The sequence below is a fragment of the Anarhichas minor genome, unplaced genomic scaffold (assembly GCF_050575085.1).
Source record: "Anarhichas minor isolate MPS153535 unplaced genomic scaffold, ASM5057508v1 ptg000012l, whole genome shotgun sequence".
Taxonomy (NCBI): Eukaryota; Metazoa; Chordata; class Actinopteri; order Perciformes; family Anarhichadidae; genus Anarhichas; species Anarhichas minor.
The window spans coordinates 1,940,176-1,954,342 of record NW_027466458.1 but is presented as its reverse complement, the minus strand read 5'-3'; the positions used below and the strand labels follow the sequence as shown (position 1 = coordinate 1,954,342).

Sequence of the window (14,167 nt, the reverse complement as noted above, 5' to 3'; positions counted from 1 at the left end):
CATTTTGGTGTCAAATTGTAAGCAGATGTATATCAATGAATTAATTGTATTTGGCTATCATCAGGCTTTATATTATTTCGATATATTGAGAGATATTGTCTCAGATTTTGTTTAGCGTAAAATGTCAAAAGTGCTGTCTTTTCCTGGTTTTAAAGGCCTGCATCACAGTAAAATGTTGTAATTTTCTGAACATACCCGGCTGCTTTAGCTGTTCTATTATCTGTTCTATTATTTCCCTTGACCCACTTGGTGACTATATCCCCATGAAGGATGACTGTTTGTCAAAAATCTCAATGTTTGCATGTTTCCTAAAAGCACCAACGGTCAACCCCACAATATTGTTGCAATATTGATATTGAGGTATTTGGTAAACAAAGATTGTGATTTTCTTCATATCGCCAAGCCCTCGCTCGGCTACGATAAGCTAATGCACTGAGCATACTCGCTGTCCTGTAGCTCTTGGTCTCTATGCAACTATTGTGCAGTGGTCAGTAACATTAGCCTGCTGTAACTGAGTGTGTGAGCTGGTGGTGCTCTCTACCATCCAGGGCTGGATGGATGTTGACATGAGTAGCCTACTGCGCATGCTAAAATTCCCTTCGTCCGCCTGTTTATCCCTATATATTTTATATACATACATTTAGGACGTATGTTCTTCAGATGGCCAGACGCAGAATGCTTTTGTTACTTTGTGTCTGCTGCATGGGTCTATAAGCCACTGTTTATAGCACAACTTTATAAGGTGGCAATATGTCAGTGTTGTGTTTTCAGCTTGTTTCTGCTGCCCCACGTGGCTAAAAAAAGAGGTGGAAGTAGGGACTGGGGATTTAAGGTGACACGCTGGTCAAGAATGATGGCCTGTTTCACAGATTAAGGAGCTACAGACATTTGACCTTCACATGCTGAGTCAGAAAAAGGACGCATGTGATTTTATGGCACCGATATAAACATTAATGCCTCACAGTATCCATCAGTGTTTTATATATATTCTCCCAGTCACAAACAGGCAGCTCATATTATGTCCACGAAATCCCTCAACAGCCTGTGTGTTGTCATAAATAATGTCAATGAGCTGCTATTCAATTACATGGGGGGATGGAAAGGTGAGTGTGTTCCATATGGTCTGGCCTTCTGGTCAGAGCTGTTTTAATTTGCTTCATGCAATGTAGGTAAATTACATTTCAACAGGTTTATTGCTGCTTATACTTTACAGGGCAGTTTACATCAGACAGGGTCAATTACAGTTAATGCGTCAGTATGTGTGTGTGCGTGTGTGTGTGTGTGTTTAGTGGGGTAGTTAGTTGAATGTGTGCTCACTGCTGGCAGCAGGTTCTCCCGTCACATGCTGTGAGATAGCTATATCTGATGACCCTCCTCAGTGGCGTCATAATCTGGAGAAGTTGTCTCCATTACTGTCATCGTAAAACGATTGGAACGGCAGTTAAATGCAACATGTGACTATGCTTCATATCGGTTTTCTCTGGGTTAGGCAGTTTTAATGTCCGTCTGTGGACACTCTTGTAAAGGTGAACTTGAGCATTAAGTGAAGTCCAGATACGCTGTGAGTCACACTTGTGGCACTTCAAACCTATATGAGTATATTCTGAATGCCCCTCTCAGGTTTCATGTTACAGATCTATTAAGTGCTTTCATGGTAACGAATGGGACACATTCTCTTACAAATAGAGTCGCTAACTAGAACCATGCAGGTGTCTTTGGCTTTTCCTTACAGGAAAACGCTGTTTGGTTCCTGGTAGAACCTTTTATTAAGGTTCCACCTGAAAGCCTTTCAGAGGGTTCTACTTAGAACCCAACGTAAAAAACGTTATACGACCATATTCGAAAGGTTCCACCCAGAACCTCTAGAGAACCCTCTTCCATCTTGAACCTTTCCACCTTCGAAGAGTGCTAACAAGACCCTAGCCAGGCTTTTACTGTATATTCCAAGGGTTTAAATACTTAGATGTCGAACACTCACACCAGTTTGTCGACTGTTCGATTAGTTGATTTAATCAACAGATTTGTAGAACTGAGTTTCTCCACAAAGAAACACACAAAAGCACCATTTCAAATCGTGCGGGTAGCAGAGATGTGCTCACAAGTTTCTTTGTAATAAGTCATTCAACATGAAAAGGCATAAAAAATATCTATTGAAGAAATCTTCTATTAAAGGAATCTTACTCGACTCATTTTCAAAGAGGGGGCAGCCAAACGGCTACTCTTCTATATTCCAGGGGTTTAATCTAAAGCCGGGGCTGATGTGGTGCTGCATAAACCACAACAATCATGGTTCAGAATCACAGTTTTGGGGTTTGTGTGGGCTGGATTGTGGCTGTTTGCGTTTAACACCCATGCTTTCAACAATCCTTGAAGAATCCTCTGTCTTCCACAAAGGATTCTTTGGATGAAAAGGGGTCTAAATAAAAACCCTTAGTCTCACAAAGAACCCTTGAAAAGCCCTTTCTTCAAGAAACAGCTGTTGTTGTATATGTGTTTTCAACATTTATTTTATCTTAATTACGGACTGTATGCCTGAGCAGCAAAGCTAACTTTATACAAATAAACAACAATTAGAACGTAGTCTTGTTCAAAATCATTCAATTAAAAAAATCTTTAGTTCAAGGTCAATCGTTTCCTTAGTTCTGTAGTCATACTGTGTTACACCATGCAGGCGTTTTTAAGTCTGGTTTTATTGACTTTATTTCTCCTGGCTGTATCAGCGGCAGTAACATAAAGTCAATAATTCTGAGAGAAAGAGGTATGTTTGACCTTTTCTTCACAAAGACGCGACTAAATGACTCAACTCTGTTTCCCCTTTCTGACGGTACGATTCATCATCGTCTTGACGGCCCCAGCAACATTGACCTGTGTTGAGAAGCTGTCGTTAGCTCTATCAAGTCTATCACTGAGGCTTTGCAATGTAAAAGAAAGGGAGACAGCATCACAATACAGTGTTTTATGTTAAAAAAAAAACAATCCTGTAAGTATGCGTGAGAAACGAGGAGGTACATTCTTCTTTAAATGCCTTCTGTAGTTCATCTAGAACAGGCTGTAATAGTGAGAGAGCAGTGTGATTGGCAGGAGAGATAACATTTAGTAAACTGTGCCCTCTTGTGGAAAACATTTATTCTGCAGCTAGAAGAAGTGATTTTAGGACGTATTCAGATTAAAGTAATTTACATTTCCCATTCTTGCATCTGTGAACCATGATGTCAAGTGGTGGATGATGGGAAACGGACGTGGAAAAGTGCCTGTTAACACCAAGGTCTCTATGAGATAGTCAAACACCCTTTGTGTTGCTACATTGTCAGCCAGTCGGCCCTCAGCAGCCGGTGTGTGTGATCAGGTCACGGGTGACGGAGCGCATCGAAGTCTAATGGTGTAATGATTGGGACGTCAAGGGAGGGGCTGAGGAGCTGCTTGTGGGAATAAATGGACAGGAGATGGCTTGTTTTCACAGAGAACATAAACCCATTATTGCTTTACAACCAAAGATAACGGGAACACCTTGTTGACGCAGCAGTATTCCTGAAGCTGTGGCCATGGGACTCAAAATAGTTTGAGTTTAGTGAAAGTTTATCCTCTACATCAAGTTAGCTGTCAGTGGTTGAAAAGGAGCCACTCGTCTGCAAGTTGGGTATCTATAATGTTCCCTTAGTGCATGTTTTGAGCATATTCTACTTAGTAATGACTTCAAATCATCTGTTGTGTGCAGGATGAACAGTCTAAATCTGCTCGTTGGTTGTGGCTTTAAAAGGGACAACATAGTGACTCATTTTCCAGTGATATATGGCAGCTTTCTCCACCACCATCATTAAAACATCAAAAGTGGAAATATCTTTTGGAGGAATTGCTCTCATGCTTCCTGTAGCGCAGAGACTAGACTTTTAAAAGCTGGAAATGAATAAAAGTGAATAATGAATAAATAAATCCATAGCGAAATATAAACTACATCCATGGAATCAGGTTAGTTTGAACCCTAAGGACCAAACCTTCAGATGTTTTTTTTTTTTTTTATGACCGTACTCACCTTGAAATCCTCTCAGTCTGGCGACCATCCACGACCTGGAGTTTTAAGCTTGGTGTGATGTCTGGTCTGGTGTGGGAATTGCGACACCTTTAAAACACAGGTGAGAACTGGCAGCTACTTATATAAAAGACTCTCTCCACCACACTGACAAAAGCACTGACAGCAAGGTTACCGTTTGGAACCTTGGACCGTACCACCAGACAAAGATTCTTTTTTTCTAAGTAACATTTTTTCTGTAACTTTTTTAGTTGTTTCGTCACTTTTAAAAAACGAATTGCATCAACTCTGTTTTGAGAATCGTCCCTATTTGTGTCAAAGAATGGCTCGCCCCATCAGCTTTGTTTTTTTATCAAGTTGGACAGCTGTAGCTTTTACGTTCCCTCACAATGCTTTTGACAACATTATTAAAGGGTCAAGAGTGGAATTAGAATCATCTGGCAGCGGACCGAATGAACCTGTCCGGGGAACAGTGAAGGTTGTGCAGCTGGACCCTCGTGCCCTGGCCCAGTCGGGCTTCTTCAGAGGAGGACTCACCCCCAGAAGAGCATCCTCCCTCCGCTCCAGATTGTCCTTCCCTGCTTTCTTGTCTCACGGGCGTCCAGGTCCGGCCCTGGCCCCCAAGGCCCAAGTGAGTCCGCTACGTCTCCTGCACCCTAAAATCCCCGCTGAGATGGAACTGAAGAAGAGGCAAGGCCTGCAGATGTGGCAGAGAGCCGTTAATAAAGGAGACAAGATGAGCGTGTCCTTGCCAATCAACCTGAAGGACACTAAACAGGCGTGCACTGCGGTACCTTTCACTCAGGTAAGAGGGTTTTATTTCCCATCTCTGTTAAATAGATGCCTGTGCAACACATGGCCAATAGCATTCAAATGAGCATTCTTTATAGTCAATTAGAAGAAAGCAATGCAAAGTGTTTATTTTTCAGTGGCAATAATCTGTCTGCTCACTCATAAAGCTGATTATGGCGCTGGCGGAGGATTAGCCGTGATGGTGATGAGTTACATAAACACACAGTGTTGATTTTTACACCCTCAGAGGTAAATTAACTCTGACAATATTGCCTAATGTCGCCCCTCTCTGTCCCCCCCCCCCCAGCGCGTGACAGCGGACGGATGCGACACAGTAACAGTGCACAACAAGCTGTGTTTCGGCCAGTGCAGCTCCCTGTTCGTCCCGTCCGAGGGGGAGTTTGCCGGGCCGGGGGCCCTCCGCCACCGGGCCCCTTGCTCCCGCTGCGCCCCGTCCAAAACCCACACCGTGGCTGTGCCCCTGCGCTGCCGAGCCAAGGTCCAGCAGAAGCGGGTGATGGTGGTGGAGGAGTGCAAGTGCGAGACGGGCCGAGAGGAAAAGAGTGCCGAGGCTGCGGCGTCCGCACACTTGTAACCGTGTTACAGTTTAAAACAGGGAGTAGAGGGGCGGGGGAAGATTTTCATGTGGACTGACACCTTTAATCTCAAATCTCAGCCAAGATATGGACATTGTTTTTCAGAGTTTATGTGATAATTATTGAGACACCTGTAATAAGTATTTATACCTGTATGTTTATTTGTGTAAGAGTCTGAATGTGTTATTCAGAGTAAGATATTCTGCCGGGTTATTCCACCACTGATCGCTGACAAAATGACCTATATTTTGGTCATGCAATTTTCTGTTGCAACTTACAGAGCCGTCCACACTGGACTTGTGCTGCTGTTCAAAAATGTGTTTCGATGGATCGAAACTGAAATATTGTGATCTGTAATATTCTCATTAAAATGTCGTTTTTGTCCACATTCCCTTTGCCTCGGCGTCGCTAATGAGTTTCCTGACAACACCGGTTGGTTTTTACAAGTGCAATTTAGTTTGCATGCAAAGCTCAAGTAAAAACATGAAGTGCATGTGTTGTTGTTTTTTCCCACCCACTCTCGCATTCAAGCGCTCGAGTGTCGGCTCCTATATTTTATTAAAAAGCCGCGTTCCACCGACTTTTAGCACGTAGCACTTACATCTGAAAGCACCAAACTAGAGAGCAAATGAGCTATTGAGCGCGGGTACTCAGCAGTAAGCAAACATAATTGTTTCAGCATGGACCCCTGAATTATGTATAGGAACCACCTATTCTCATGCCCAATCTCTTTTCAGTGTAGCTGTGGGAATTCAAACATCATTCACCACAGATGCACTTGAGCGAATGGGTATGTGTGATTATGTGCGTATGTGCTCTTTTTTTTTAAGTTAGGACCCATAAAACCTATTATTCATTTATACCCTGGCACCTGGGCCTGGTAAAGTGAACTCATCCCACACATCCCTACATACATTCCCAGAGGAGCATAAAGAAGGGGGCTCTTTACGACGTCTTGGCATGCTGTCAAAACGACTGTTTAGATGGCTATTTGCATTCACGTGGGCTTTCTGAAAAAGTGAAAGCGTTCATTTCACTACGGGGGTGCATTGAGTCCCTTGGATTCCATTAGCATGTGATTAACATCTCTGGTTGATGGCTATATTTTTCAAGATTGATGGGACAAATATTTGCCCAGGTCTTAACTATGAGGAATTAGGGGCCACTTAATCAGGCAATGTTTTTGGGGTTTTTTCTTCAGAATATGCAGAAGGTGGAGTAGTTGGGAGGCTCATATAGACGTGTTGACAGATCAAATTCTGCTTTTGCAACCTCCATTCCTCATAGTGAGGAAGGTCGCTTGTATGATGCCCGAATCTGAGTATAAGACTATAACCAAAGTCATCCATCTCTGTCTTTTTACAATGGTGCACTTTCTATCTGTAATAATCCACTGTGCTGTTGTGTGTGAGAGATGATGCTGCTGAAGAGAGAGTCATAATCTCAATCTGTTCTTTCCAAACTCCGCACACTCTTCTTCCAATGTTTTGTCTTTAAAAAAATATATATAAAGGGCATAGTGATGGGGGGGGGGGGGGAGGGATTGGAAGGGGGGGGGGGGGGGTTGTTGATTGAACAAACAAGGTGCACAAGAGAGTGCACCACTTAGCAAGACAGATGTCAGCCCCCTTTGCATTGTGGGATCCGGCGAAGCACTCCTGCGTCATTAAGGATGGCCTGGTTCCCATGGCGAGGGGAAAGGAAGGAGCGAAAGAAGGAGGGCCCGCTGCCAAGTTCAGCGCCTCGGGGATCAGATCAGCGTCACGGGGTGCTAAGTGGCCTAGTTAGCGCTTTAAAACGCACAATGAGCTGCCTGCTCTTTCTCTCTGTGTGCAGGCCTTTTAACTGTCAGACATGGAAATGGTTGGGAGCTGTGTGCGGTGGAGGAGAGGTGGAGGGGGGGGGGGGGGGCAGACGATATCTGTTCAATCAAGGTGTATCAAGGGGAAGCTGAATTATAGATGGGAGGATTTGAGGCCTTTGCACGTTTTTCTTAGAAGTTTAACTTTGAAAAGTGTTTTTCTAGGCCGGCAGATACAGTTAATTATTCTTTGCGCCTTCTGGTAATTGGCTTGAATATTCCCAGGTTGATCTGTTTCGACGCTGTACACCTCTTGTTTCCTTCTGTATCTAAAGCCGGGGCCACGTAGACCAAACAGTGCTAACTAGCTCGCTGAACAGTGCTGGAAAAGGGAGGCTCCACCAGATTTTCCCCGTGCCGCTTGGGGCTCCGCTGGAGCTAAACCGCCACGGTAGATTGGACCGGGCCTGGACTGCAGATCAGGCTCCCGGATCTGGCGTCGACAACTGAGAGCGAAACGGGGGTCCATCGAGGCCTCTCAGGAAAGAAATTGGGGATGGCGAAAAGGGGCCCGCCAGGAGAAATGTGACGACCTGTTCAGTCACAGACCAGACAGACTCTTCTCACCTAAATCCCAGCAGTGCGGCTTTTAGTGCTGCAGGTGTCGGCCTCTAGGTGTGAGGGTGTCTACCTCCCTGCTGATACGCCAGTACGCGCTCACTCCGTGGTGTTAGTCCGGACCAGCTGGTCAGAGTTGGCTCTGCAGGAGATGGTGGCCCCGGGCTAAGCCTGCCAGCCTACTGCCATTCTGCCTGGCTGCCAGCCCGCCTGCCAGGCTGTCTGTTGGGTGCAGAGGAGGACAGAGAAAGGTGTAGCCTGCGGATCTGGACAGCAGTTTGTCATTGGATACAATCCTACAGTGGTTTTAGTGTCTGGTACCATTGTCTCAAAAGTCAGGTTCCCATATGATCACTGAAGATTGTGCTTGCTGTAGTCATTCCTCCTGTTCATACAGGCCTTCAAGAGTTCCCTTGAGTGATGGGAGACAAAATCCACAGTCCTCGTTTGGTGCAGATATATATTCTAAAGTTCATCTGAAGGTGAAATGAGGCTTCAGTCTGAGTTAGACAAATCTCTGCTCTTTTTTGTTTCGAATTTTGTCTGAAAACTTGGCTGAAGGGCAATCAGGTCTGTCGTCACAGAGCTAAAAGACGATGAATGCATTGGTGCCGAGTGTCTGGTTGGAGATTTCTCATATTGACGAACCGTCTTGTTGACGGCGTTGGCATTGCTGATAGTCTGCTCCCCAGTGGGAATTTAGTATTGTTCTTCCGTTGTTTGTTTCGAGGTGCTTGTTTATTTGGTTTTGTTTCTTTTTTTTCCGATTGCTGTTGTATTGTGTCTGATTGTTTCTGAAGTTTAAGGTTTTGATACAGCTGATCTTTCACCTTTGTAACCTGTGGATTTGTTGGGATGTGGTTGGATTTTCAATGAAAGCATGTTCGACAGGAATGAGTTCTGCATGCAAAAAGGGCTTCAATGTACATTGAATTGCGTGTGAGCATAGTTTTAGAAACATTAATTGCTAATACTTAAGATAGTCTTTTACGATGGGATTCTTTTTTACCTTTCCATGCTTTCTGAAAATATCTAATTTCTTTGATTTTCTGTTTCTCTGGTAGTTGAGGAAGTGGAAGGCAAATATTCGACCCACTGACCCCCCTCACCTGCAGAATCACATTTGTGCGTTTGCGTGCCTGATTGTCTCTTGACTGTGCTTCCTCAGTGCGGCAGTGGCGAGCGGCGAGCTGTCCGTCAACGCTCTGCTGGAGTGCGATGATGATGGCAATGTCGTTGTGGCAGGTGCGGTCCTGCGTGCCGTGCAGGTGATGTCTCTCATGCTCACTTAGCTAATGACTCCAATTAAAGTAATTAAGAGCTGGCACGGTGAAACCTGCTCACCCGCCTGCTGCCAACCCATCCATTCCCCTTCACCAGAACACACGAGCGCCCGCCGCCTCTTACCACTACGTGCCCATCGTCATCGTCTCGCCGTTTCTCTGGTGGGCACCTCGCCCTCTCCTTTCTGCCGTCCTGCGCACCTCTGCTCTCGCCGAGGCCTTCTAAAAGAAACATGAAGCCTAAAATCGGCTAAGCGCTCCACTCCAGAAGCACTTAAGAGACCCTCAGCTCAACTTATTGTCGCAGGGACGGCTACGGAAGGGGGAGAGCAGAGGCCGGGTCCTGCAGGGGAAAAAGAGGGGTGTTTCGAGAGGGAGAGGGGATGCGAGCCAGGTCCTAACGAGGGGAGAGATAATTGTTTTGTTTTGTTAGGGGCCCTTCTTCTGCGTGGAGGGAGTTAAAATGACACGCCACACATGGTTTTTTGGATGGAGTGGGCAAAGGGAGGGGGAGGGATGCATGCTTGATGCAAGAGCGGTGAAAGTGTTGAGGAGGGGGTCTGCAGCACAGGCACGGCGGTCATGCGTATACGTAGCACTCCAAAAAGCTGCAACCACATTGGAATCTGCTCAGTGTTCTTTTTTTTTGTGTTAACGCTGACAGATTCATGAGCTCCCACGAGACTTTGAATATGATCATGCACTTTGTTGTCTCCCACTCGCAGAACCTCGAGAAGATTTCAATGTCAAAATACGCATCCATCACGGAGAAGTTCAATATCACAGTCCAACAAATTCCACCAGTGGGAAAGATCGCAGCAGGCCAAGCTGGAGACACAACTTTGGCTACCGGGCCTGGTCAGATTTATCAAAATTTATGAAACGGCAAACATATCTGGTGTCTTGGTGTTCTTTCAACACTTGGATTCGCAGGCCGATGGTCGACGTGCCTGGATTTTGTAGTTGGCCTGGCGGTGCGAACACTTTTCCAGCATCTCATCCCATTTTATGTGAGGGGGGGAAAAAAAGACTTTGATGTGAATCCTGGGTTTACCTCTGTTCCCCTCTGCTCCCTCATGTGTCCATCCACTGCAGCCCGTTTCCTTTTATATTTCAACATTTGATCAGACGCTAATGTAAAAAGTGCGGTTGTTATAAAACATAAAAGATGTGTAAAACGAGCCATTAAACCTTTTTGAAGTACACGCTGTGTTTAATTTCCCGTCCCTCGCGTAGTGACACAGCGGGAAAGCATCGCTGGTGACATTCAAGGAAGCCAACGCCTCGTGAAAAACCAACCATCATCAAAACTACAGCTGAGCACACTTTGGTAATCTGGCGACTACCGGCATCAAGCAAATTATCCTGGTGGACTGTCTCTATGAGCCAGGCCTGGCGAATCACCTCCAGAAGCCTGTCACCACTTCCATGAAGATAAATGGTATCATTACACAGTCTCCCATCATGCATTAGCTGATCTGGACTGAAGTGGGAATGGCCGCGGATTGCGCTCAATTACTCAGATGACGTTGACAGAATGTTACGGTAAACTCATTTTGCTACGGGATGCTGCGGCGGACATTTAAAAACAAACAAAAAACAAAACAGTTTGTTCATTTCTTCATCTTAAATTATGGTCATGAAGTCCGTTGTGTCTGCTAGTAGGATCAATACCAATACAGGCACGGTTTAACCCAACACATTCTGCCAGTGTCAGATATCTGTCCACAAACAGTCATCCTCGCAGTGGGCACAGGAGGAAGAGGAGCATGCCAGTGTGTGTGAGAGAGAGAGGGAAAGAGGAAGAGTGATGGAGAGAGACAGGCAGACACATAGGGTGTGTGGGGGGTGGGGTGGGGGGGCATTGCGCCCAGTGTTCAAGAGAGATAGGCCAAGTGAGAAAGCGAGCGAGTATGTGTGCATGTTTGGGTTCGTGTGGAGGGGTACAGAGGAGGGGTGCAGGTGGCGCGGAGCTGGCGCAGGCCTGGCCCACTGTCCCCTGGCAGTGCCAGGCTCCATCTGTCATCAGCAGGAACATCTGCAGCCCAAGGTGCCCTTGTCACCCAGCGTTAGAGTAACGAGTTTGGCGTTTCCATTAGTCCGGGGCCCTCGCCCGGGCCCAGCCCGCTCTCGCCAAAACCGTGGCATTTTGGGCGTGAGCTCGTGTGCGTCGTTGCCTGCGAGTTGAGTGTGCGTCTCGATATGAGGCGGGGAGAACGAGCCGAGCTGAGCTGAGCTGGATTTGTTGTGTGTGTTTGTATGGGGGGGTGGGGGGGGGAGAGCGCCAAGCCAAAACAACATGGCAGTGCAGAGCGTTGACCCAGCTGGGCTGAGCCGGCATGTCGAGTCATGTCCCTTCCCGATGTGAGCGTGCCCAGTGCGCTCACACCGCTGCCAGACCCAATCTCTGGTCCCCTTCTCCTCTCCTCGCCCCTCTCTCTCTCTCTCTCTCTCTCTCTCTCTCGCTCTCTCTGTCTCTCTCTCACTCACTCACTCAATTCTCCCTCTCTGATCTTCCTGTCTCCCATCTGTCTGCCTCGCTCTTATCTGCCCTCTCTCCCTTACCTCTCCGTGCCCCTTGTAGTTTCCTCCCCCCCCCCCAGTACTCCGACTCCTCTCACACCCTGAGTCTCTGCTAACATTCTGCCTCTGAGCGCTGCTCACATTTTTATCTTCCTTGTCCCTAAAAAACAGATGGTACTTCTTTCCTGGCTCTCTCTTTTCATCCCTCTCTCTGAGCCCCCCCCCCTCCCTCCCTCTTGTCCTGTGTTTCTTTCCATCCAGCCGGTGTATCACTGATCCTAACTGGCAGTCCACCTGTTTATTCTGTCTGTAATTTAAAAACCTGAATCATTTCTTCTCTCTCAAGGGCAATAACATGATTTTATTATTACTCATCGTAGTTATTCCTTTTCGACATGACATTGTGTTAAGACTAAACGAGGCTTACACAGTTATCAGCTCCACTTGCAGCAAGATGGCTGCTGTTTGTGTTCGCACCACATGGTGGCTCTAACGAGCAGCAATCTGTCTTAACATTAATGATCCGAGCTTTGGCTGCAATTGTGTCAATTACCCCACAGAATGCTAATCGGACAAACATGAGCACATCAGAATGAGATAAGATTGATTATTCCCCCCGTGTTCGGTCTTACATGTAGGCGTGCATCATAAATCAGCGCCGGTGTTTAGCCTAAAGGTCTGGGGGAAATTAGACGCCGCTTAATAAAAACCACACATCCAGGCCTCGAGCAAGTCGGACTTACTGACACGAGGACTTTATACGCGCTTGCCCTCATGTGCGCAAATACTTTTTATACAATATTCAAAAAAAAAAAAAAAAGTCTCACTTAAAGCTGCAGCTTTGTTCCTTGGCCCTTCAAGTCCTGTCACTTCCTGTGAGAGCAGAGGGTTTCAAGTTATAGTTAAGATTTATTTAGCTCCCTTTCTTCCCTCTTGGCCTGTCCTACAAAGGTTTCTCATCCCCCCTATCAGCACTTAGAAAGTGTGCGGGGATCGAGTGAGCGAGGCAGCAAAGGAGAGCCACGGAGAGATAAAGAAAAGGGAAGCGACAACTGCTAATCAATAAGATTTCTCAAACCTCTCTCTCCCTCTCTCACTCTCTCTCTCTCTCGCTCTCTCTCTCTCTCTCTCTCTCTCTCTCTCTCCCCCGAGGCCCGCGGCATTCAAGACGAGCCAAGACGAGCTTGGCATTGTCGAGCACGCCTTAAAAAGAAACACCTGCGAGGTGGAAGACTTAAAAAAAACAGCAGAAAAAAAAAGAAGAAGAAAAAAAATCCTGCTTTTCGCAGCTCTTAAAAATGTTGGCAAATGTTCCATGGGTTTTTTGGGAACAAAACAGTAAAAAGAAAGAGCTCCCATGCAAGTGAAGACAAAAGGGGATGGTTTTCCATAGAGATGGAGGTGTCATTACACTTGAGACGGTTGCCAGATTTGGACTTATCTTACCCCCCCCCCCATCTCTCCCCATACCCCACACACCCGTCCCCCTATCTATACCATCTTGGTTTGTCATCGGAGCTGGAGCAGTGTGGCAAACAAATAATGAATGGTAATATTTCGCTGTTGACAAAATATGTATGTGGCTGTAGTGGGAGACGGGAACCGGGGAATGTGCAGAGAGACAAAGATGGAGAAAGCCGAGGAGGAACGGGAGAGGGGAGAGAGGAAGCTGGAAAGGGGGGGGGGGGGGGGGGGGCAACTAAAGCAGATGGCACTCTTGGCATCCACCTCTCTCTTAAATCTGTTTCTGCTGTTTTTCTCATGTGCAAGAGGCTTTAACCCTGTGGTAACCTGTGTCCCGGCCTGACCCCGAACCGAACTGCTGTATGTAACAAGCCTGGGTATCTGTGTGTGTGTGTGTGTGTGTGTGTGTGTGTGTGTGTGTGTGTGTGTGTGTGTGTGTGTGTGTGTGCGTGTTCATCTCTAATCAGCACCCTATGGAAGCGAGCATTAGTGTGTCCCTCGCCTGCATCGTTCTCCTACTTTACCTGCTTATACTATTCTTCTTCTTCTACTCTATTTATTCAACAGCTGTGGTTACTTTGCAGACCAGCGTTTTATGTGAGTTTATACAAGACAATGCATTATAAGCTGATATGAATTTATATCTATACACATTAATCATGCATTAATGGAATCTAACAGTTTAATACACACATACCACTGAGAGGAGCCATTTTTCTGCACAAGGACTCTACTTTTGAGTCCATTTTTTGTTTTATTTTTACCAAGTAACATTTTGCATGCATATTTACCTAAAATGCTGTATTTATACTTTGCGTTGTTTGTATTGGTACTCAATGAAAGGGTCATCATATTTTCTACCCCCAGTGGTGGAAAGTAACTCAGTACATTTACTCAAGTACTGTGCGTAAGTATAATATTACTACTTTTCAGAGGCAAATATTGTACTTCTTCATTTAACATCTATCCTATACTTTTAGGATTATAATTGTATAAAATCAGTTCATAAAACACAATGCATTTTTGTAGATTAAACTATTATATGAATTAATTAAAATGGTTC

The 14,167-nt window shown here is 45.8% G+C and overlaps 1 protein-coding gene across 1 annotated transcript; it reads left to right on the top strand.

Moving 5' to 3' along the window:
• The first annotated feature begins 4,013 nt into the window (after positions 1–4,013).
• Positions 4,014–5,469, top strand: dand5 (DAN domain family, member 5). The gene is made up of 2 exons (XM_076090732.1): positions 4,014–4,832; positions 5,127–5,469. Exons 1-2 carry the CDS (start codon positions 4,350–4,352, stop codon positions 5,412–5,414), a joined length of 771 nt encoding a protein of 256 aa, XP_075946847.1. The 5' UTR covers positions 4,014–4,349; the 3' UTR covers positions 5,415–5,469.
• The last annotated feature ends 8,698 nt before the right edge of the window (positions 5,470–14,167 follow it).